The 25,504-nt window shown below is 41.0% G+C and overlaps 1 protein-coding gene across 1 annotated transcript in view; it reads left to right on the top strand.

Moving 5' to 3' along the window:
* ccser1 (coiled-coil serine-rich protein 1) overlaps positions 1-23,275 on the top strand; it is a 115,886-nt gene extending 92,611 nt beyond the window's left edge. Inside the window, exon 11 of the mRNA XM_041042124.1 lies at positions 17,122-23,275. Within this exon, the coding sequence (XP_040898058.1) occupies positions 17,122-17,907 (786 nt within the window). The 3' untranslated portion in view covers positions 17,908-23,275. The remainder of the gene's footprint in view (positions 1-17,121) is intronic.
* The last annotated feature ends 2,229 nt before the right edge of the window (positions 23,276-25,504 follow it).

Genomic DNA, 25,504 nt, shown 5'->3' with positions numbered 1-25,504 from the left:
CATACACACACACACACACGCACACACGCCCAACACAAAGATGGAATATTTCACTGACAAATATTGCAAATGAATATTCAGTGACAACATGAAATCTGAAATTGTTAGGGTTTCTCATGTTTTTCCCCTCCAAGCAAGGCAACTCAGCCCACTTAAACACACAGACACACAAACACACACTTTGGTTGCGGTGTTTGTTTCTTTGTGTTGATTTCACAAGTCCAAGAAAAAAAAAAGTTTGCATGAGGAATCTTATTCATCGTGTGTGGATAAGTCTGAGTGTTAATGTGGCTTTTTCTCTATGTTTTCTGTGCAGTATTTGTCAGTGAAATATTACAGTAAATTCAGAAAGTATTCAGACCCCTTCACTTATTTTGTTATGTTGCAACTCTATGCAAGGTCTCGCAGCTATGAGTGCATATCAGAGCAAAAACCAAGCCAGGAGGTCATAGGAACTGCCTGCAGAGCTCAGAGACAGGAATGTATCGATGCACAGATGTGGGGAAGGCCACAGAAAAGAATCTCTTCTGCACTGAAGGTTCCCACGAGCACAGTGGCCTCCATAATTCTTAAATGGAAGAAGTTTGGAACCACCAGGACTCTTACTAGAGCTGGCTGCCAAACTGAGCAACTGGGGAGAAGGGCCTTGGTAAGCCAAGAACCCGATGGTCACTCTGGCTGAGCTCCAGAGCTCCTGTGTAGAGATGGGAGAAACCTCCAGAAGGACAACCATCACTGCAGCATCCCACTGATCTATGTTTCATGGCAGAGTGAACAAATGGAAACCTCTCCTCAGTTAAAGATACATTGAAGCCTTTTTGGCTTAGCACAAGAGATGACTAGCCCAGATTTGTCCAAAGGTAACAAACACCTGCCTTCCAGCCCTTCAATAGTTCACTAACACATTATATTGCGTGTTTAATCTGAGCAAAATCTGAAGTGTAAAAAGGACATGTTGTGGTTTTATGAGGGTTATGTGCTGGCGAGAACAGCAGCAGTCAGTGAAGCAGATGGTGGATTAGGAAGCTGAACAGTCGACCAAGTGAATTAAAAATGGAAAAACCTTCTTCAGGCAGCCAGGAGGGACTCTTGCCTCCCACAACACAACTTACAGCCTCACCCTATAGCACTATCATCATGGATTTGTTTGGCGATGGCTCGCCAGCTTTCAGCAGGCTCAGATGCTGTGACACTAGTGCCAGCTATATAGGAAGAAAGTTGAGGCTGAAGAGGGCTCAAATTTTTCTTCCACATAAAATGCAAGTTCATCAGTTCATCATGAAAGTAACATGGCCTCTTAAAAATAGTAGGCTAATAAATAGTAACAGGCTAGTGATAAACCTGTTTCAAATGGGGGTAGGGAGTACACAAATTTATGAAGCAAGGTTTCATTTAATGAAGCTATATCTCTTGCAGAGAATCCCGACCAACCTTCAGCACAGCAGACAGCTCTGAAAAACACGGCTAACTGTACGTGCTCGAAGGACAAGAGCTTCACATCTCCAATCTGTGTTACTGGATGGAGAAATTATAGGTGGATATGGAGAAGTTGTGCATGAAAAAGGAGAAGCTTGAGCTTGAGAAATGGAAACTTAAGAATAAAACATTATGCCAGCAATCCTTTTGCACAGCTTGACTTTGCATATAATGTGCAACAATACAAAATTGTGAAATGTTGGTGTAACAAAATTACCAAAGAGGATATTTCTCTTGCATTAACACAGCTACAATTCATATTGTTATTCTTTTATAGGCTGATTAGCCAAATTATATTGCTTCTGATGAGACTAGTCATGTTGTTCTCTGATATGTTTCACCTCTGCCTCCACTGCTCCCAAATTCTCCATTGGGTGAGGCACTCCCTTGGTTATGCAAATGTTGTGCAGCACAGCTGCTGCACACATGATGGTGCATGTCTTCTCTGGCTCCATCCTTATTTTACTGTGCAGGCAGTAGAATCTAAAAAAAAAAGTCATTAGTATTCTTATTGTACATACAGTAGCTATTCATCACCCCATAACATGTATGCCAGAGTCTGCTCTCCTGCTGGGTGGGTAGACGAACATACTGGTGAGACTGATATTGAAGGGTCAGCGAAACTCGTCCGCTGATTGTGTAGCCTGTGTTTTAGACACACCATTGTATCAATGCTTTTATTTTCACCTTGAAAATTGGTCAAGACTTTTCACTTTATAACTGTCCATGACTAGGCTTAAAATGTAGTCTCTGATGTGGCACTACACCTAGATGGTGCAATGGGAATTGATTCTTTGACGGGCTTAAGGTGCATTTTATGTCCAGCCTAGTCTTATAACTGGGTGTACTTCCAGCTGGTACAACCAGACAATAATTTTCAACAATTTTCCCAAATTGTTGAACTGTTCCTTTAATACTAACAGTTCTAGTCTTCTTCCCAGTTTGTGACCATCCTGTTACACTTTGTGCATTAGGACATGTGACCCTATGTGATTGAACATTTTCCACTGCAAGGTTAATTTGGTACTACTCACAGGAATAACCAGACAGAAGGGCACTCACATAATTTATTAGAGAAGTGTGTGTGTTTGTCTGAGTGTTTTCCGGGTGTGTGTGCGTTTCTGTTTGAGTGGGGGTGTCAGTGTGGGAAATTGTCTTTCTGTGCTAGGGGCTATTTTTGCCGTCACATACCAAATTTTTAAAGCTTTTTTTTTTTTTTTTTTTTTAACTCCAGGGCAGTCTCATCAAAAATCAAATGTGGACCTAATTTGTTTTCATGAAAGATAACAAAACTCAGACTGTGCCAAGTAAAAGTGTTTACAAAGTGTGTATTGAATAACCTCATAAACCGAGAGGCGGCCGACCCCAGTTGAAATGCTAGCTTTGACTTGTCTGTTATTCTGGCCCTGTCCTCACAGCTTCAAGGGAATTTAATGAACTTTCAGAAACACTGCTGCTCAAACTTCCATAAACCTTTCTGGCTTTGCTCGATTGTGTATGTATGGGTATGTGAATGTGAATCAGTGTCTTTTTGTATTCCTCTGGTTCCTGCAATTCTCTTTCCTCAGCGCTTTCTGAGGATACAATGAGGATAATTAATCACAGAATGAATCTTCTCTTTGTATCTCTGCCTTTCCATCCTGTTCCCGTTGTTTCTTTTACATCAATACTGTTGTACGCACATAAAACTATTCTCTTTCATGTCCTTTGTTGTCCTCTCTTTGTGTTGTCCCACTCCCTCTTTCCTCTGTCTGTGTTCTCTTTGCTGTTTCTCCTTGTGTTTAATAAGTAAGAAGACAGACAGGCAAAGTGCTGGACGTTCAAAGCCCTCAGGTACCCAAAGATATGAGACGTGACACTTTCCATGGCGAGCATCTACACCCACCGATAACACACACAAACCTACGTGTGCACACATGTACATATACACACAAACCGTCATTTGTAGCACATTAACCATGAATACGAGGTGTGGCAGTCTAAGTTTTACTCACTGTTTTCACATTTGGATGAATAGAGCACAATTTATGTTTTCCGGGCACTGAAAAAAAAAATTATTCAGCTCTTGTTTTGCTCAGATTTGTATTTGCAGCTGCTTTACTGTGACTCACTGCAGATAATCTTCCCACTGAGGTTGGTTGGTTTGCGGCCACCCTAACTGCTACGCAATGGGCAGTGATTTGAATACTGCCGTTTAATGTATCTGCTGATAACAAGGCTAAAAATGGGGCACAGTGCAGAAACAATGACAATACCAATGTAGAATGTAGGCTAATGATCTCTGTGGCTTTTATATGAGAAAAGATTCAATTATTCAGAACAAAAATAGTTCATTAAAACATAATTAGAACAAAATAACTTTTGCAAACTCATTTTCCGTGTCCAACCTCATTTGGAAAATGTGTCTCATTTGGAAAAATTATGTCTTTCTGGATTCTTTCCAGGAGCTGTGCAGTTCTGCTCAGCTTATCCTAGTAGAGTTGGTGTTTATAGACACAGAATTCTACCATGAATCTTTGCTCAAAATGATGGTTGCATTTAATAATTTATTCTTATGATGGCTGAAATCTTTCTTCCTTCAATGAATCAATTTTTGGTTGTGTGCCAGTCTTGGACTGCTCTGGATAGTCTGCCACAGTATGCCAATCTGCAGCATTTGTCTTAACAATCAGCGAATGTTCATCCACACAAAGAAACAGAATGTGAAATATTGGCCCAAGCATTATGTTAGAAAAGCATCCACAAATGGGCTCCAGACCTGTGTATAGATTGTGTACGGGTCAGTCAGTAGTTAAATTTGTCATTGTATTTCATACAGTCTGCTCAGACAGTTACACTCCCTTTAACTGCCATACATCAATAAATGTTTCCAATGGGCATGTTTGCTTAATTGCAAACATAGTAAAACTGTCAGTATCTTTGTTGGGAGAACTCAGTTCTGTGGGATGCATCGATACCAGGCTTTGACGTCAAAAATACAGTGTCAAGAAATAAAACTGTACTCATTTCTCATATGAAAAAGGATGATGTAAGAATTCCTGATTAAAACCAAAGGCTATTTCAAAGTGAGAATTTACAGTAGGCTGTATTTCTCAAAAGTTAGATAAGATTGAATGCACATGGTTCAAGTCTCTTCTACTGACCAAAACACAGAATACTATCTTAAGGATTTTGAGCATCAGCTCGTCATTTATTTCCCTTTAGAAACCTCTTTGATCTTTCCTCTACATAGTAGTATCTATGTAGATACTTGTTATTTGTGAAAGATTTTGTCGCATCCGTTTTTGCTGCAACTCAGTTGTAATGGAGGTGAATGGAATTTTGGAACTTATCAGTTCTCACAGCATGGAAAAATGATATTTAACAGATTCACAACCAACCGATCCACAGACTTTGCTGTGCACAGTTTTCACTGAAACTACTTTCTTCCAGAGAAATGGTCTCTATAAAAACTGTTGACACTGTCTTCTGTGTTTATTGTCTCTACAAATAGTCACTTGTCTGGAGCTAACTGACCAAATGGGGCTTGTTTGTTTTTGCTAATCAAGGTGCAGGCCCATGCTGCCGCACAAGCCCACAGGACAGGCTCACTTAGTTGTGACAAACAGGTACTTGGTAATTTCATGACCCGAGGTGCTGATGCAGCAGAGACACATTGGGGGCGCAGATGTGAACTGGGTTTAGATAAGAAGAATTAATTGTAGGTGTGTTAGGAGTGTGTGTTGGCAACAGTCATAGCCAATCAAATCAGCGAATCTTTCTTTAAAAGCAATGCGTTCCCTGTCGTGGCACACTGACAGATGCATAATGGAGAGGGCAGTCCAGGCCAACCTCATCCAAGAAGAAACCAATATTTTCTCCGTGAGGTCACAAGAAGAAAGAAAGAAAGAATTAAAGAAAGAAAGAAACCCTGTTTGCCAATTCAAGGTCACAATTTGGGAACACTTTTGTGGCAACTTAACTGTTCCTCCTTTCCTATATGGTGATTGAATCACTCAGCAACTCTGATAACTGCTTGCAAGGTGACATTAAAGAGAGCCTGTTTACTTGTATGTCACAGAGGTGTCAGAAAAAAATTACTAACTCTACTGAATAGCTAAAAGGTTTTTTTAGGAATATTGAATTTCTCAGACACATGGTGATCATATAAAACACTGCAAGTGAAGCAAAATCTTTTCTGCCATTTAGCCCAAAAAAGAAAGGAAAAGGGGAAAAAATGATTCCCTACAATCAAACACATATTCCCATTTTCAGCAATGTCCCCATAGAACCAAGTTCATCTAACGGAGCAGCTGGTGTTAAAGATCTTGCCTGAATGTCTCATGGGGGAAATTTCTATCTCTCTATCTCTCTCCTCTTCTCTCTGGCTTGTTGAGTGTTGTGTGGGTGCAGCAGGGCAGTCACTTGTTTTCAGTGTGTGATGACACAGGTGGCAACTGCAACATTATCATCAGGCCTCCCAGACATCTGATGGAAAAATCTTCTTACTCCTTTTTCTTCCTTAGACTTGACTTCTCTTCTCCTCTACTTTCCTCTTCATACTTCATTTTTCAATCACTCTTTTTCTCCCTCGCCCCCACCTTTTAGATTTCCTGTATTGTTTCAGCTCTCCTGGGCTGTCACACAGAACAAGATGAGAAACCGGGAAAAGCAGCTTATCAGCTGCGCCAACTGACAGGAGGGTAGTTGTGTGTGTGCGTTTGTGTTAGCGAGACTGTATGTGTTGGTAATAAGGCTTGGTGCATACTCCTGTGTGTTGTGTACTGTGTGTGTGTGTGTGTGTATTTGCTGCAGTATGAGCACATAACTGCATGAGTGTGTATGAGTGTTTGTAATCAGTCGGTGCACTGATGGTGGTGGGGAGAGGCTTTGATATACACAGACAGAGAAAAAGATTTTGGCTCCCATCAGCTTCATGCTCCATCAGTGCTCACTATTGTGTTACAAACCCCACTGCTCTCTCACACACACAGACATGCACAGTAAGCACACACACACACACAGCCTGTATATTTAAATGTACACATCTGTGTGAAGATGTTTACACTCACACACAGGCACCACTGCTGCTACAATTCCTGAGCCCTCCCACATGATGTATCAGTCTGACAGTCCGTACTGCACTGTCATAACAACAGTCTTCATTGTTTTCCTTACTGTCAGTCTGTCAATCTGTCCAACCAACTCAAACTGTCAAGTCCCTATACTTTATTGTTGTCTTTTATACTCTTATTTATGTTTGTCCACATTCATCCCATGCACAGCACAATGTTGTTTATCACACAAAAAGTAGAAAGTGTAAAATAGCGTGGAGTAAACAGTTTAAACAAAACCCACCAACTATCAGTACACAAACATCTCTCTCATACAGCTGACTGGTCAGTCTTCCAATCTGCTTTACTTCTTTTCACAAATATCATCATCCCAGTGACCCTGTTTTTTATGCTAAACTGTAACTGTAGTGTCATCCTAAGTGCAAAATACTTGCCTGGGTTGTAGTCATAGAGGACAGCACAGGGATGCAGTTTATGTGAGGTGTATGTGAGCAGTAGAATCCTGAAGTTGCCCTGCTTTTGAACCGCTGTCGAGTGTAACTGGGTGGATATGGGTGCTGTGTCCATGGGAAATGACATAAGTGAAAATTCAGGCAGCAGAGTTTTGGATGAGTTGGATGTTTCTTGTGAGTTTTGCCAGAAGTCCAGAGAGGATTCTAGCCAGAAGACGTTTTTGAGAGTATAAACTTGCAGCCCTTGAGATGCTTCTTATGTGGAACTGGAAGGATAGTGCACTGCTGGATGGTCAGAGTGAGTCTAAATAAAATAATATGTTTAGATTTTTTTTTTCCCATCATGGCTTGACAGGGAGCCAAAACAAGACAAGTTGAAGACCACAGATGGGAAATAGATGGACAGACCTGGTGTAGCCAGAGTTTAAAAGTTTAGAGAAGTAACAGAGAAGTGCAATAAAATGTTGGGGTGTGCATTAGTTAGTGATTAATGGGCATGTGTGCAGGCAATTTAAGGGTTACAGTGGAAGCCTTAGGCATAGAATGGAACAATGCGGCCCCGCAGCCTGGAGGGTGAGACTGATTAAGGCTTAACAATCCTAGTTCTAATGCCAGGTCTCAGTTTGACAAGTGATGTCAAGCCAAGGGAGTGGACATTGACAAATGTCCAACTCTAGGTGTGGCCAGGGTTCCTCATTGTGAGGATAACCCTTGGTAAAGCAATACTATCAGCACAATCTGAGGACCAGATGGAAGTTATTTTGTCAGTTTTGGGTAACATGTCTGAAATGTAGTGTGGGAATGGAATGGCAAGCTAGCACTGACGAAGCAGCACATTATAATCCAGAGGAATAGTTGTGTTCACGTGGTGAACAGTAGTGACAGAAACATATGAGGCAGAGAGTAATGCTGAGCATAGATCACAGCTACTGCAATAATTAGACAGCGCCAGCGGGGACCGTGTTGGCACCTGGGGGGAGCAGCCAGGTGCAGCAATCAGTCCAGTTATAGTTGAAGTGCACGAGAAGGGGTAGTTAGCCTCATGTGTCAGTGTGGAGCCAAAATCAGGTGGAGTTTTTGTTTGTGGCAGAACAGGTATAAAACACTCATCTATTCATTAACTAAACCATTACACGTTTAGTGTAATGGTCGTGGATCGTCTCCTTGCACGCATTGGGTTAGATGAAGGTTACACCTGGACTGGATGCCAGTCTATCACAGGGCTAACACACACTGACAGGCAAACACATTCACACCTACAGGCCATGTAGAGTTTCCAATTCACCTGACCTCTGTGTCTTTGGATAGGAAAGCAGATTAGACAAAATCAGCATGGCAACACTCTCCTAGAGACGAGAACCAAAATTTAACATGTTCTAACTGTAAAAGACAGTTGTGTCAGTTAAATTCGGTCCAGCGTAGATCTCTTTAATCTCAGATGTATTTTATAATGGCCAGCTTTTTCATGAGAATTAAAAAGGAAAACCAAAAAAAAAAAAAAAGGGGGCAGCCCTATAACTAGACATAGATTAAAGATCCAAGAATGGATATAGAGATGTTTGTCCATTTTTGTAGACTGATGCAACTGTAAAGGTGAATGTTGGATTGTAACTGGCAGTTTTTATGTTCAGGGTGGCATGGATACATTTGGATACATATTTGAAGCCTAATGGGTAACTGGGTTGCAGATAATTAAGTTTTTATGACTCAAATTAGGCATTAAATCAGGCAGCCAATCCCATTGAGCCAAAATGAGCAGGAGCACATGACAAGCATGTAATTCCCAGCAATCCCTTAAAAATAGAAGTTGTGCTGTTGGTTGAAAAAAAAGACCTTGAAGTCACCACATTCATTAGTGTTATACCTACAGAGATGTTAATGTAGCGAACATACAATTTACAACTGCCAAGCGTAGTGGAGATTACTGGAAAGTCAATGTTTACAGTCAAAGTCAGAGTGGTCGGTGTAGACAATAAAATATACTTCATGAATGATATCTAAACAGGATTTCATTGGGACATGAAGAATGAAGATACCAATACAAACCTTGAAACTGATGGTCTTGCAACATTGGTGTCTCCTGCAGTAGCTAATGTGCCTCTCCACCATGTAGATTTCCATCAAAGTGACTTTCTCTCTCCTGCCTTATAGTGACGCTTCCTCTCCTACATTCACCGTCTCTCTGCTTTTCTCTTTATCCCCGACTCTAGCTTTCTAATTATCTCTCTCTTTCATCTGCTGTAACTTTGGGTTTGTGCCGTCACCTTTTACTCTCAATTTGTCCCCTGTTGTTCCCCACACCTGTCTGACTATCTACACTCTTGCTATCCTCTCCTCCTCTCCTCCTTTGTTTTTTTTTACCTCACTATTACCTGTGTGCCATCCGCTCACCTTATTTCTTTGACCCACTCTTTTCTCCTTGTTATGTTATTTGTCTTTTCTCTGTCTTTTATCCCACTTTCTTTCACCTTTTCCTACTCTCACGTCTTCGTCCTCTCTTTTCCTCTGCTACTCCTCCTCCTCTTATTTATTCTACTTCACCCTCTGCCTCCCAGCCCTTCCTTTCCTTCATCCTCTCTTGTTTCCTTCCCTCGTCTTTACTCATTCACTCACTTTGCTTTTTCCTTCCCACTCCTTTTGCTTGTGGTTCTGGGCAATGTTCACCAAGCATATTGGCACAGGCTGGTGGTCGATGAGTTTCACCATGATTACACACATGCACACACAGACACACGCTTATGTGCATGCACACACAGACCTGTTGGGGATGGTGGTTGATGAGCAGTGCCAGACTCTCAGCATCCATGCCCATCAGAGCTGCTCAAGAAACCTCATTAGGCGTCCTGGCCACAGCATGGTACTGGCTTTAATACTTGCCAGCCTGCCTTTTTCACTCTGGGAAGAATTTGAAGTCCTGGGGCTATACACTTCTCAACATCGACAATCATAAGCAGTGGCTTAGAATCACCAATGAGACCCAGGTTCAGCAACTCCAGTCTTAGGAGGTGATCACATCGGAGGGCTCAAAACCAAAGCGAACTGTGAAGCTCCCACCCCCTGCAGCTGTGATCCGCTTCCCACTGAGGTGTTTTATCAGTGAGAGGCGTCTTGCTGTTGCTAGACAACATGTAATCGGCTGTCAGTCAGTTGCGTATCTGCAAGATACACACAATAATTCCTCAAAAGCAGCTAAAAACAGGAATTCAAAAAACAGTAATAACAAATGAATCTAAAATTTTTATTCGTCGAGTCCATTAATGAAAAGAAAATGTCAGGCTCTCTCTCAATAGCCTTGATATCAGTGTTTTTAGTTGCTTTTAAAGGAACAGTGGTTGCCTGCTCCCCAGAAAGTCACTAGAAGTCATCAGAGGACGTTGTGGACTAATTTGCATTGTGATTATACAGTATTTGCCACAGTGGTCCTGCTCTCCCCAGGAGCTTAGCAGAGGATAGGGCTACGTTGTGTGTATGAAGTGCTGTGAATTTGAAATTCTTTAGATGGGACAAGAAACACAGAATTATGTTTGTGTGCACCAACATCAGCGCATCAGTGTTTTTTGAGAACAAAGCTTTTGAGAGATCAGGAACACGACAGAGGCGTAAAGATAGCAACAACGGTTAATGCATCCCTCAAGTACTCACTGGTTTTGGAAGAGTTTTCATGCAGCTCCCAAGTGTGCGTTCATGTGATTAGGCTTCATGTGATGATTTATTTGCTGTATATTTGGTTATAAGGTTTGCAACTTTTCCTCAAGGCTATTGCTGTAAATAAGTTTGTTTTCTTTTTCCGGATTTCTTTGTAGTGAAAAAGGCAAGAGATGACTCAGTCTCAGACATTGTAATATATTCAGGCCCTTAGCCACATTGATATGCAGTGGAGCTGCCCTGTCTGAGATATTCTAAGTCTAAATATTTACTGAGTTACAGACACACACAACCCTCCTTAATACTTGTGGGCTGCAGCAGGTTACTGTGTTTGGCTGCTGTTACTCAATATAGCATTAACCTAATGCAGTTAATTTTCCAGTAGTTCAGTGACAGGATCGAAGATTGGTAGCATTGTGAGCCGATTAGCTGTGCAGCACATCACATTAGTGTCCTGCCTCACAGTGGGTGTCTCCAGCTGAAAGGTCCAGGATGTGACATCCAGCCGGCTGGTTGGCAGTTTGCTGCAGTGTGGGCTGGATTGACAGCTAGAGCGACATAAGCCCAACTTTGGTCTTCTCTTATTCTCCATCTTTCTTCATCATCTCAGGCCCAATCCCACCTCAACTGTCACCACTGAAAAAAAAAATCCCTTCCTCCCCCACTTTCTCTTTCAGTCTGTGTGGTCTCTAGACTGCAGTAGCATACCATCAATCCTCTGGCTGTCAGGGTCTATTCAGTCCTGCTTGCCGCTGGCATTCTTAAGCACCAAGTTACATAATGAAAAAAAATAGAGAAGAAGGGACAAAAGAAAGGACATAGTGGAGGAGAAGGTGAGAGATGAGAGCAGGGAGGTCAAGAGGTGGGGAAAGAAGGTGAGAGTCAAGGTAAGAAACAGGAACAGACTTGGTGACTTCACTCAGGCTTCAGTATATTCTGCCCAGGGTGCTGAGCAGGCTGTCAGAGATCCACCTCCCTACTGTTACATTCAAATACCCCAACAGCTGAAAACATCATCTGGCAGCATTAGCGTTCACTTATAGAAAAAGAAAATACTGAATTGTAAGGAGTAAACACACATTGGGAAACAGTCGAACAGTAGGTAAACCTACTGAATGTACATAAGAGATTATAGCTCAACTAACAGAGACAATATCCTTTTCAACTAAACCCTGTCCCATTTTTTCCTTCGTAGCTTTTATAATTCAGTTTCCACAGCCCACTAATTTACTGTAATTACATGCAAAGTGACTACCATTCATGCAACCATGACTACAGTAAACATAACAATGCGCCATGCTATTTTATGTCCTTTCTGTAAAGTGGGGCAATTCACAGTATTAGTTCTGACCTCTGACTTTGTTTTCTTGTTTTGTCCTGTCCTTTCCTTTTCTTTCTTTGGTGTAATTACTATCCTGATTTATACAAGATGTTATGCTTTTTTTTTTTTTTTTTAATGTGGTCTTGTACCATATAATGTAAGTTAAATTTCACAAAATAAAAATCCAAGAGACAGGTGAGGTGCGGAGTGAGACAGCAGTTTGAAATTGGGAGAGTTGTATAGGGAAGAGAGGGGAGATGAAGATGGAAGACTACAACAAAGAGTGATGAAGAGAGGGGAGGGGAAAACAAGGATGCTGCTACAGGCTGTACAAGATACTTGCTTCCTAAGGGGATTGTGTATTGATGAAAGCCAACAAGTTCAAAGTAAAGTTATGCTATGGCCTTGAGACATAAAGCCCAGGCAGCAGTTTCACCCCTTGTTTGATTGTTTGTTGCCGATTTATCCAGCAAAGTGCCTTTTGTTGATGTGGGAGACTCTGCTGTACACACCTTGTCTGTGAATATTCGATGATGTTTTCCAGGCAAGAGCACAGGAAATGATTGTTAGAGCTTTGTGTGATTTCTGAGTGTGGACATCAGGTTTCTCAACCTTTTTTTTTTTTTTTATATCACTCCTCCACTTTCAAAAGCTAATGCAAACCAGTGTGTTGCACTCGTGATGTACTGCTTACTGCCGCACAGCTTAATAAAGGATTGCTTGTCTTGTGAGTCACCACATTACGACAGTTAATTATGGTTAAAGAGGCTAGATCAGATTTACAGTTCTTGTTTTTTTAGTTGTTTTTTTTTTTTTTTTTGCTTCTTGACAACTTCCTGTCACCTTGGGCATAAATATGCAAACAAATATGAATGAGACCTTCTGTTGAGATAAAGGTAGACAGGATGAGGTCGAATGGCCGGGGCTCATGCATCACGGCTGGAAAATGTATTTGGTTATCATCTAAATAGGATTTAGAGTACCATCTGTGTGGGTGTACTGTACTTTTATTGTATCTGCACTGAACACCGCAGCGTTTCACACTTTCAAAGAGCCACATGATTACTTTTGTCCACAGAGTGTGTGGGTGTCACAGAATATAAAGAATTCAGATTTACAAACTTATACCTCTCTAATCTCACGGTGAAGAGTTGGAAACTTTCGGGGTCCAATGGATTTCAGCCCCATGGCCTTCATTAGAAGTAGGTGTGTGGGTGCAGAAATATAGAGCCATGGCGTGTGATTGAAGGCAGTTAACAGTTGAAGTACTTTGTTTACATTAGGCTGGTGTTACACCTGTGTTATTTTCTATAATTACTTACTTGTAGTTTGTTTGAAGGGAACAGAGTCACAAAATAAATCTCCCACCCTCACGGTATAAAAATGACTAAGTCAGACAAATAGCAAATCTTGTGTGGGGATATTTTAGGGTTTTAAGGGGCTCTTTTATACAAACTTGGCCATTACCACATTGCTGTTCTTCACTGCCCAATAAAAACTAAGGCTGCAGGAAAGGTTCCCCTTAAATCACTCTGATTTACCTAGGTCTACCTGTCTGTGCGGGTGTGTGTGTGTTTGTGTGTGTGGGCGGGTGTATGTGTGTTTGCGTGTATTTATAGGGCTTTGTGTGTAAGAGAGACTCTCCAGAGTGTTTGCACACACACAGGCCGTTCTGTCACTGCCGATGAGGCAGCCTGCTTGCCGCAGAGCGTGTACTTGAGAAAGGACACCTGAGTTTGTAAATCAGTCCTGCTCTCTTTTCTCTCTGCGCCTTGCTGTCTGTTCTTCTGTTGTTCCCATTTTTCTCTGTATCCGTTTTTAATCACATCCTCACTAGTCTCTCATTCTTTTGCTCCTGTCTTCTCACCTCTTCTCCTCTGTTTGTTCACTCCTCACTTTCATGGTGCTTGACCTTTTTCTCTCTGTCTTCCTGCCTTTCTTGTGCAATCACACATATGCTGCCCCAGTTTTAAGTTGCAGTTGATTCACTATTGAACTAATATTTTAAATTTTTTTCCTCCAAGTTTGGATCAGAAGTGTCCCTTTGATATAGAGCATATGCCTCTACAACCAACTCTTTGTACTGTGTCTGGTAATTATTTCTTTCAAATCTTTCTTTTTTCTTTCTTATTTCTTTCATCTGCCAATTTGTATCTTGCTGTTCTCACTTTACCTTCTGTTGTTTTCTCAAGTGTCTGAGGGTGGAAAAACTATAGATTTTTTGTACAATTAGCAGTTTAGCCCTAATTAAGCCGTCCCACATAAACCTGCACTACCATGGTGGATATTCAACACCGTGGCAATTCCCTCATGTTTTTTCACAGCGCCCCTATGTAAAGAAGTACGAAAATTTGGCTGAAATAGAAATTCTCACTCCTCTTAATTAGATCAAGGAATCTGCATGAAGTCTTGTAGTGTTTATCCACCCATTAGAGCCCATTAGAAAGCAGAGACACGCTCCCCGAGCTCTTTAAGTAAGCTGTATAGACGACACACACTGTTTGATGTTTTGGCACAGCGCTGCTGTGTTTGGTTTTTAGTCTTTTTTTTTTTTTTTTGCAGTTGGACATGAAAGGACACAAAGACAGAGCTTTTAAAGTGCAGATTGTTTGGCTGCAATTCAGAGTTTTTAAAAGCCATATCAAATGAGCATGTCAGGAACTGTTTCCATGTTACTGTGTACTGTAGGTGGGGGATTACAGGCATCAGAGACATGCAGCATGGACAGATTAAGATTTTATTTACAAATGGAACAGTCGTTTGTAGTCAACATTTCTTATTGAACTGGCTTACACATGAGTGTAGCCATAAGCTTAAAGTAAAAAATTGAAATTCTCTCTGTCTTTAAAAAGTAAGATTTTGCATTTGCTGGTCATAAAGATCAGTATCAAGAACAGAAAAGTTCAGAGAAAGGGTGACCCTCTTCTCTTCTTCCTTTTTTTTTCTAACTCCTCTCAGGACTTTATTTACTTCACCCCACCATGTCGTCCATACTGCCTCAGACTAAATTAGAACCCATCACAGTCACAGCTAAATCCTCATAGAATCCTTTCATACTTTGAAATGCAAAAAAAAAAAAAAAAGCTAGAAATAGCACCTCACAGTAAGATATTGAAAGTCTGGTGGCGTTCAGGGGCTGGAAATGTTCACAAGCCATTGCACCGACACAGTTTTCCAACCGCACAGTGTAATTAGCTCTACTTTCTTTTTAGTGCATGAAAATGACTATTTAATGTAATCTGTAGTGTAATCTGTTCTGTCCAGTTACTTATTGAAAATCTGTCCTATGTACAAAGAGGGTTCAAAATTTTTATCTGCTGATCCAACACATACTTTAATTAAAACTGATACTTTAATTTGTTCGAAAAAATATTGGAACTGGACTTGTTATACAGTCAAACTGCAGTAGCTGAGATGCGCCAGTTTAGGGAGAGAATGTGATTTAAAAATAAAGAAATAAATTAAAAAATCCTGCGTTGACGCATATCAAAATTGAGAAATAGAACACTGGTATATGTTGACGCAATAACTAATGCCAGCTCACATTGATATGTGTCAAGGAGCTGGTGTGTGGGCTTGCATATAAAAAAAAATAGGTACACCATGCTCCTTTATACTGCAATAATAATATTAGATTAAAATAGAGATTAGAATAAGAAAGTGACTAAATGTAGGTTATATTGAGTGTTGCTGAAGGACCAACAATAAGGTGCCTGTAGTACAAATCAAATAACTTGTCATTTCGATGTTCAGTGACACTTAAGCCAATTATACATCACAGCTAAAGTTTCTCTGTCCAGTTAAGCATCATTTGTAAAATACAGTGTCTCACTTCCAGTTTCTTTGTGATGTTCCACTTTCTCTCCTCCATCCCTTCTTTAATTTGATTTCAGGTTGACAGTATTAGCTCATGAAAATAAACTGTTTCATTGAATTAGCATTTCCACAGGCATATTGTACTTATTCAGTGAGCTGTGTTCTGGCTAATTACATTTCTACCTCTCATTCTAAATTTCTGTCAGCAGCCTCAACACAGTAATTACATTACATTTAATATTAATTTGCATGCACAGAACACGTGGAAACATGATCCCCTAAATGCACATGAAAGCACACGGGCATCTAAATAAATGCATTCATGTACCCACAAAGATGCATACTAACACACATATGTTGCACACACATACAATATGTGTGAGTGTATACAGTTACACAGACACACGCTCATTCATATGCACACCACACACGGGAAAACACACACACAGCCATTGTGTTGGCAAATGTCAACTTGGCTTATTGTCCCATGAGGTTCGGTGTCGGATGAGATTGTGTTACTTTAGTGAACACTGCGCACTTGGTCCCAGTGCGACTATATGTGTGATGTTTTGCGTGTATGTGTGTGTGTGTGTGTGCGTGTGTGTGTGTGTGTGGGTGGGTGTGTATGTGTGAAAGAGAGTTAGGGGGAGCGAGAGAATGAGGGAGAGCGAAGGGGGAACTGTGATGAGATATGTTGCATAAGGGGGTGCAGTGGAGTGTGAAAGAGAACAGGTGGCTTCTGTTTCTGCCATCTAGCTTAATGTGCCATCCTCCCCATTGTGTGTATGTGTGTGCATGTGTGTGTGTGTGTGTGTGTGTGTGTGTGTGTGTGTGTGTGTGTGTGTGTGTGTGTGTGTGTGTGTGTGTGTGTGTGTGAGTGTGACAGAGAGAGTGGGATTCCATTGCTTTGTGAGTGGGGATTATACATACCTTGAGCGCATATCTCCACACATGCGTGTTACCTTGTCCTGTTTGTCTCCTAATGTGTCTGTGTGTGTGTGTATGTGTGTATATGTGTGTGTGTGTCCTTTCTTTAGTGAGCAGAGTTCCGGTTGGTTTAGAAACAATTAGAACAAACTGCAGGAGCCCAGAGAGAGATCGTTCTCCAAATGTCACCCAATTAACAATCTATATTGAACACATAACAGTGCTTTTTCTCGTGCTGCCTGTCTCTCTATTTGTCTCTGCCTGTCTGTCTTCCTGTCTCTCCTGCTTGTTCCCCTGGGATAAATTCAGTGAATTATTCTTGAAAACTGGCAGGCATACATCACACACTCAGAAAGACACTGACACAAAGCAGAGGACATGGCAAAGTCTCTTTAAAATCCGTCTTTTATCTTTTCTCTGTCTCTCTCAGACCAGTCATCCAGGCCGGTGGTCAGGACTAGGCAGCAGCAGCCTGGCAACAAGGGACCGAAGGGTAGTGCGGGGTGTGGGGGCAGCACTCGCAGGGGACCCCTCTAACCAGCACCTCCTCCATCACTATCCACCGCTGCACAGCCAGCCTCCTGCTTCTGAGCGACATACTGTCAGGGAAGAACGCCACTGCCAGGGGGTCTTGGCTCAGTCCACAGCCCGTAACCCAGCACCAAATCTGGCTCCAGGCTCCTCCAACCTGTCCTCTGCCATTTCTGCATTGTCAACCCAAGCCTCACCTACTACTCCAGGCCCGAGTCCAAATCAATGCACAGGCTCCGGTTTGGTGGCTGCTAATCACACCGCAATTCCATCTCTGTCCTCCAGGCAGCCAGAGGGGGTGTCCTCCTCTTCTGAGTCCTTAACTCCAGGAGGAGGAGGAGGTGGAGTGAGTCTGTCAGGTGGAGTAAGGAGAGGAGGAGGAGAGCACCACCCCCCTAGCCATATCCCTCGTGCAGTCGGGGCCAGCGCCTCCTCAAGCCTCCACAGCCTCGCAAGCAGAGGAAGCCCGTGTCCAAGCATCTCATCGTCCGACCAGGCCTCCCCTCCACCTCCTACTCCTTCCTCTGCCTCCTCTTCTTCCTCCTCATCCACCACATTTACGGGTCGTTTAGGACAACCACCTCGAGGCCCTTTGTCTCTGCATAGCTACAGTCGTAAAAATGTCTTCCTCCAACATTCCCTACATACTGCCGAACTGCAAGCTCTGACGCAGAGAGACAGTTGAGGGCACAAAAACACTTAGTTCATCCGAACCATAAGCAGCCATATCATTGACTTAAGTGACAAAAAGTGTAACTTTCTAGAAAAACTGCTGCTCCTTCCTTGCTTGTGTTTCACTGTCTTAATTCCCCTGAACCATGAACTACATGCGCTTACAATCACACTTGTTCACAATGCAGACCAACCCTTTGCTGACATTTTGTTTCTACATTTGCTTAAACACACACTTGTATGCAAGTGCACACACAGACACAGGCTGTTAGTATGAAAAAGGCACTCACCCGTCTATCAGAACTCCCACGTTGTGTCATGCTGACAGTTTAGATGTGTTTATGCCCACGGACACACAAAGTGCACACAGATTCACAGACTCATATCCACACACACACACATACACACGCACATACACACAGATCTAGTCACTCACACAGAGACATCATCTGTGATATCTCTGCCTCACAAGCTGTACAAAAAAGTTTTAACCCAGGACTAAGTCATGAGGTATGTGTTTGTTTGTGCTTTTGTTTAGATGATTTATTTTTGTCCATTTATTTTATCATTTTTATCAGTTAAAACCATGTGCTGCTTAAGGAACTATGGGACTGACCATAATTTGCGCTTGTAAGGTTATATTCTCACATTGCCAAACCTGACATCAGACCAGCTCTGCGTTCATTGATATCCACTCACAGAAGTCTGAAATAAGAGACACGATTGGGTGAACAAGCCCATCCGTTACACTTTTACTGCATGCTTTTTAAAATTTAAGGAAAATACAGGAGAGCATTTTGTACTGCAACAAAAGTGGGATGGGGGTGACTTTTAAAGTCTTTTAATAATGCTTCAGTATCAACTCTCACCTCAGTGTTTTGAGAAGGGAATCAAACATGCCATGACCTCTGAGACAGGAACCTGTTTGAGGAGTGTTTTGAAAAGTAATTGTCTGTCCTTCTGTTGACATAAATAAGACATTACATGTATTATCTGCTAAATTCTGGACCACTGTTTTTGTAGAAATACAATATTGCAATATTACCCGCATTATATACAAGAATCAATGTGTATCTGCTATGTTAGATTAGTAATAGTACAGAAGCTGAAATGAAGAGTTTCATTCCAAATTGAGGTATCCGTCACCTGAACAATTTCACACCTATGACAAAATGACACTTAATTTCCACCCCTGCACCCTTAGCTAACAAGATCAAAACACTTCTGACAGTGAAATTGAACAGAACAAGATTTTTAGATTTGGCACAACCGGAATTGTTTTCAAAAAAGGTATCAGGTTTTGGAATGAAGCCCTTCAAATCTTCTTTAGGGCTGGGTATTGAACAGCGATACCTACTGGTGCTTTGCTAAATGACGGTGTCAATATCCATTTTTAGGAACCCAAAGGGAAAAAAAGGCTTGAAATAATGGCATTACAGTTGACTGGCACATTTTCTATGACAGTTTTACTACAGGAATCAGTTGAGAAGAGTCTGATTCTGTTTCGAGAAGGAAATTACAGAAAATTGTTGACTTGATCAAATAATGAACCAAAAAAAAACAAACATGGCTTACAGACTTTCCCATTGGTAAAAGCGTCAGCACTGAGTTTTTCACTGATACCCAGTCCTTTTATGTTAGCTTTCTTTTATCTTCCTGATCTCAGATGTGTTGGTTATCTTTTTTTAAAACTGACCTAATGAGATGGCATTTGGTATAATAAGGCTAGCAATTATGTTGTTTTGGACAGTAGGACACACATCTTTTGAATGAGATTTACATACACTGTAACTGCCATGACCTGCTGAGTTGTACAACATTATTCACACTTGGGGTACAAAACGTGTTACAATTTAATAAGTGAGAAAACCCACTTTTTTTTTTTACATCTGTGAACAAATGGACTGCATAACTACCTTTTCAGTCTGCCACCATTCAACATGCACTACAGTACCATACTTATACTGGGTGGGGCCTCTTTTTGCCCTCAAAACAGCCTCGGCTCTTCGTGGCATGGATTGTACAAGATGTTGGAAACATGCTTTTGAGATTCTGGTCCATGTTGGCATGACTGCATCACATCATTCCTGCAGGTTTGTCAGCTGCACATTCAAGCTGTGAATCTCCTCTTCTGCCACATCCCAGAGGTGTGCTGTTGGATTCAGATGTGGTGATTGGGGGGCAGGAGGCAGTGAAGTTCATCATTGTCATGTTCATGAAACCAGTTTTAGATGACTTTTGCTTTGTGGCATTGGACATTGTTAGCCATTAGAAGATGGAATTGTGGCCATAAAGGAATGAACATGGTCAGCAACAACACTCAGAGAGGCTGTGACATTCAGACCATGATTGATTGGTAAGGGCCCCATAGTGTGCCAAAAAAAAAAAAAAAACATTCCCCACACCATTACACCACCACCACCAGCCTGGACTGGACTGGCAGGTTGTTTCCATGAATCCATGCTGTTGACGCCAAATTCAGACCCTACCATCTGCCTGCCTCAGCAGAAATTGAGATTCATCGGAGCTGGCTATGTTTTTCTGGTCTTCAACTGTCCAGTTTTGGTGAGCTTGTGCCCACTGTAGCCTCAGACTTATGTTCTTGGCTGACAGGAGTGGAACCCGACGTGGTCTTCTGCTGTTGCAGCCCATTTGCCTCAAGGTCCAACATGTTGTGCTTTCTGAGATGCTTTTCTGCTCACCACAGTGGTAAAGAGTGGCTATCTGAGTTACTGTAGCCTTTCTGTCATCTCCAACCAGTCTAACAATTCTATTCTGACCTCTCTTGTCAACAAGGTGTTTCCATCCACACAACTGCTGTTCACTGAATGTTTTTTGTACCATTCTGAGTTAAATTCTGGAGTTTGCTGTGTGTGAAAGCCCCAGGAGATCAGCAGTGTCAGAAATAACCCAACCACCAACAATCATACCATGATCAAAGTCACTGAAATCACATTTACTCCTCATTCTGATGTTTGATGTGAACATTAACTGAAGTACCTGATCTGTACCTGCATGATTTTATGCATTGCACTGCTGCCACATGACTGGCTGATTGGATAACTGCAGGAATAAGCAGGTATACAGGTGTTCCTAGCCAAGTGCTCGGTGAGTGCATTGCTCTATTGAACTGACAAGACTGTCGAACAACCCACTTTTTCCCCATAGGCTTTGGGGTAGATCTTATAATGTCAACTGGAAGGTGGGAGCCTGCTCTGCTGCTGAGTACAGGCCAGAAGTTCACAGCTCCTGGCATCTACAGAAAATGTTAGATTTTAGAGAAGTTGTTGACCTTGTCTGTCTCTAAACGGCACATGGCTGTAGGGAAGCTGTATAAATTGTGTGTGTGTGTGTGTGTTGTAATGCACACCTTATGAGGGAAGGACCTGGTAGAGGTGAAGAGGAGCCTGAAGGAAGACAGAGCTCTGTTTCCAGTGGTGGAAGCTACGACTCTCCCTCTGGTATACTTCATTTGCACACTATTTCCTCTCTGTTTATCCCTCTTTCTTCCATCGTCCCTTCTTTTTCTATCCTAAATTTTTTCTCAACTCTATTTTCTTCTTCTCTCGGGTCTGTCCTCTCTCCTTATTCTCCTTCAGTCTCTCCCTGTATTTCTCCCTCTTGTCTTTCCCTCCAGCATCCATCTCTACTGCATGCAAACTCAGTACCTCCTTTTGTTCTTCTCCTCTTCTTCAGTCTGTTATCCTCCTTCCCCCTCTATCATTTCCCAGGTCTCCCTTTCCTTCCTTCTCTCTCCCCTGCTTAGCCTACTTAAGCAAGGCTTATATTGTCATACGGTGTATCTATCACAGACTTTGTTGCAGCAGCTCTCAGTCCTGGGCTTTGGGACCTGCAGCTCTGCCGATTTTCATTCCAGTTTTGTAATCAGGGAGTAATTTTACACCTGGTGAATGCAATTAACTACCTGGTCGGAAAGACGGGGTAACAGTAATGTGGCTCCTGAGGACCTGGACTCAGAGCCACAGCTGTAATGTGAATTACATTCCCTGCTAGGTTTGTTTACAGGTGGAGGGTAACAATGCTTTGTTGGTGGCTGACCTCTTAAGAAATGCTTTTTTACATCCCTCATCAATGCTTGTGAAATATCAAGGGAGTATTTGGCCCTGTTTGTGCTATCCCCCCCGGGATTTTATTCACCATGTTTGAAACAGCTGTGTTCAAGGCAGGCTGCTGGCCATGTCACATATCACAAAAGGAAAAGGCCACTTCTGAAATGGCAGTTCAAATGTGTCAGCAACGTCTTTTACAAAAAAACATTTTTTTTTCCCTGTTCAGATGTAACAATGAAATGATGCTGAATTTCACTGCTGGGAAACAAGGGTCTACAATCATGAAGTGGGCACCTCACAAACCTCAAATCTTCATTTTACTTAGCAGCATGTTGTATATTTACTATATTTTATTTTGTTGGAATGTTATTTATTGTTTCTGCCTTATTTATATTTATTGTCATAGATACACTTTCCTGAAAGCATCTTGGCACTAACATATAAAGGTAGTAGTCATGATGATAATCAAATGACAATAATAATCATGATATTATTATTATAATTTTAATGAATCATAGATATTATGCTGTCCTAGCTTTTTAATGTGCTTACTGTAATTATGATTTTTTGGTTTGTTTTGAATTGCTGTAATAAATAAATTGAATTGTATAATTGTAAATAAATTATTAAAACTGTTAATGTTGACTGTTCATGAACATGAACAGTTTGTGTTCTGAACTGAACAATAGAGTTTACATATATTGTTTATGTTGGTTGGCACACAAGAGATTAAAAACACAACAAAAAAAAAGATTTTGTTCCACTGATAAATGAAATCAGAGGTCTGAGCTATTACCAAAGGATTTCAGGCTGTAGTTACACAGAAGAAATCTGACAAACTGAATAAATTCTATGTAAAACGTAAGCCCTGGGCTAAATTTTACATGTAAAGGCCTGTTGACTCATACTGATTCAACCCCCCACTGAAATCCAGCCTTTGCACTATGACTATTTCTGCTTGTGATGACTTTGCAAACGTTTGCTTAACTGTGTTAGAAAAGTGGATGATGGATGATGATAATCTATTAAAGCTGCTTTTTTTCTGTTCAGGATAAAGTCTGCATCTAAGTACATAAAGCTCTCTGACCCTCTGACCCGTTAGCTCATAAATTCATTAGGGATAATCAGTCCAAAACAAATGAATCTCTCTTCATAGAGTCATTTTTCACTTTATATGATCCTGCTACACAGTTTTGAAACTTGACCAGAACTTTCAGATGGGCTTATTTATGGTTAAAAAAACAAACCAAAAAAAAAAAACCACAAAACAAAAAGAAACTTTCAGTGTGTGTTTACCCAAAGTATTTCTCTTCAGTTTCTGTCCAAAATAGTTTTCGTCACTCTCACGGTTGTTTGTTCACACAAAAAGTGTTCTTTCAAAAGGTTTTTGTCCACTGTCTGCTTATTGTTAATATTTAATACAAATAAAATAGTTGGAAATATTTAGCAGAGATTGTGATTTGATTTTTGATTTCCCATCACTAATGTCAGGCTTTTCATGATCAAATAAGATGTGTCAGTAAAATGGCTGGGATTTATTGAAGCAGAGAAAGAAAGATGGATTCTGCTGCCCCCCTCCAAAAAAAAAAAAAGGAGCACTCCATCTCTAAAGCTGGGTAGATTTGGCTGCAACAAATCTCTAAAGAAAAGCATGAATAAAATCAAAGAGTGAAAGAAGAACTTACAATAAAGCACCCAATAAAGAATCTTCACTGTCATCACTCTGAAAGATTGAGAAAAACTTTTTTTTTTTTTTTTGGATGCAACATTTGAGTGGACTTTAAAAGGCTGTACACAGCAGCAGGTTTAGACAAGTAATTTTACCTCATTTGACATTAGCCTCCAACCTATTTGAGTGAGTTTTCATTTGGCAGTGACCATAAAGTATGGAAGTGTTTAGAAAATCAATTACGTTAGAATGAGTTTGGGTGCATGCATGTGTGTGTGGGATGTAGACTTTGACTGTTTACCCCTTAGGGAGGACCTGTGCACACTTCTCATTTCTGGACTCACTCAATTAGTGTTGGTGATGTTATGACTGGCTGACTAACACACACACACACACACACACACACACACACACACACACACACACACACACATACACACGTATACACACGTATACACAGGGGATTAGAGGACAGCAGTTTTGATACTAACTTGCTGTAATTAATATGACAGAAGGTCAGCACATCAGTAAACACACCACTGATTCTCAGAGCTTTGAAGTCCAAGAGATCAAGTTATAGACCGGACATGTGTTTTTACTCTTCATGATCATCATTAGGCTGTGAAATTAACTTTTCTGGTGTATGTATGTATTCCAAAAAGTCCATCATGGCTAAAACAATTTATTAATTTGTTGATGAGCGGAAAATCCATCATTAGATGTTATTAATATTCGATAACTGACAGTTTTTAGCTATTTATGTGATTAGAAATTCAGTATCTAATCACATAAATAGCTGTGTTTTTCAGTATTTTCTGATATTTTGTGGATTCAATTAAAAAACAAAAAAGTCACTGTCTCATCCAGATGTATTTAGGCTCACTTTCTTTGACTTTATCAAATAGTTGTGGTCATCACAGAGCAACAGGATCAGGATGTGATATTGTGACGTCATTGTAACCTTTATAACCTAAATGCCTTCTTGCACAGCAAACAGTTGAGCTGTTCCCCTCACATTCACAGTTTATACAGTAAAATCATGGGGAATGAAGCAGATGTGCTCGGATGTCTCCAGCAGCATGGACTTTTATTTCCAGTTGAAGTCAAAATATATTGACAGGTCAAGTGGATTATATCTTCAGGTTTGCAGTTCGCTGTGGGCAATGCAATACTATTTTTCAGTGCTGGCATAGACCTAATAATAAAAACCTTTTATTATTATTATTATTGTTATTTATTTATTTATTTATTTTTTACACAATGTTGTCTTTGGGGACTTCACAGAGGTGAACTTTGCCCCCTTTTTAAATTGTGTGGTTTTACCCAAATTAACAATAAATAAATTAAATATAACAAAAATGAAAATGTCCTCTCCCTGACCATTTCAATAGTTGAAACTCAATTTGAGATCTCTCTCTCTCTGAAATTTCACCATTTTATCGAATATAAATGGAATTTAACTTGCGGCCCAGCATTTAAAGCAGAGGTGCCCAAACTGTTCCACAAAGGACCATGTGGCTGCAGGTTTTTGTTCCAACCAAGCACCAGCACACCAGACTTGACTCATTTAATCAACTTATCTCAGTCTTCAGACAGTTGATTGGTCACACTGTGTGCTCTTCATTGGTTGGAACAAAAACCTGCAGCCACACCGGCCCTTTGTGGAACAGTTTGGACACCCCTGATTTAAAGCAACATCTCTCTCCAGAATTAGCGCCAGCGTTATAATCTACATCCACAGAACACAATGTGTACACTTCCCATTGAAGAGGTCGCCGGCAGGGTGGTGCAGTTGTTTGACATTGTTCGAGGAGCAAGAAGGTTCTGGGTTCGAATCCACCTGCCGGCGCTTTCCTGTATGGAATTTGCGT

This window comes from Toxotes jaculatrix, chromosome 7 (genome assembly GCF_017976425.1).
Source record: "Toxotes jaculatrix isolate fToxJac2 chromosome 7, fToxJac2.pri, whole genome shotgun sequence".
NCBI classification, from domain to species: domain Eukaryota; kingdom Metazoa; phylum Chordata; class Actinopteri; family Toxotidae; genus Toxotes; species Toxotes jaculatrix.
The sequence above is the reverse complement of the archived record's forward strand: the minus strand, read 5'-3'. Positions and strand labels throughout refer to the sequence as shown.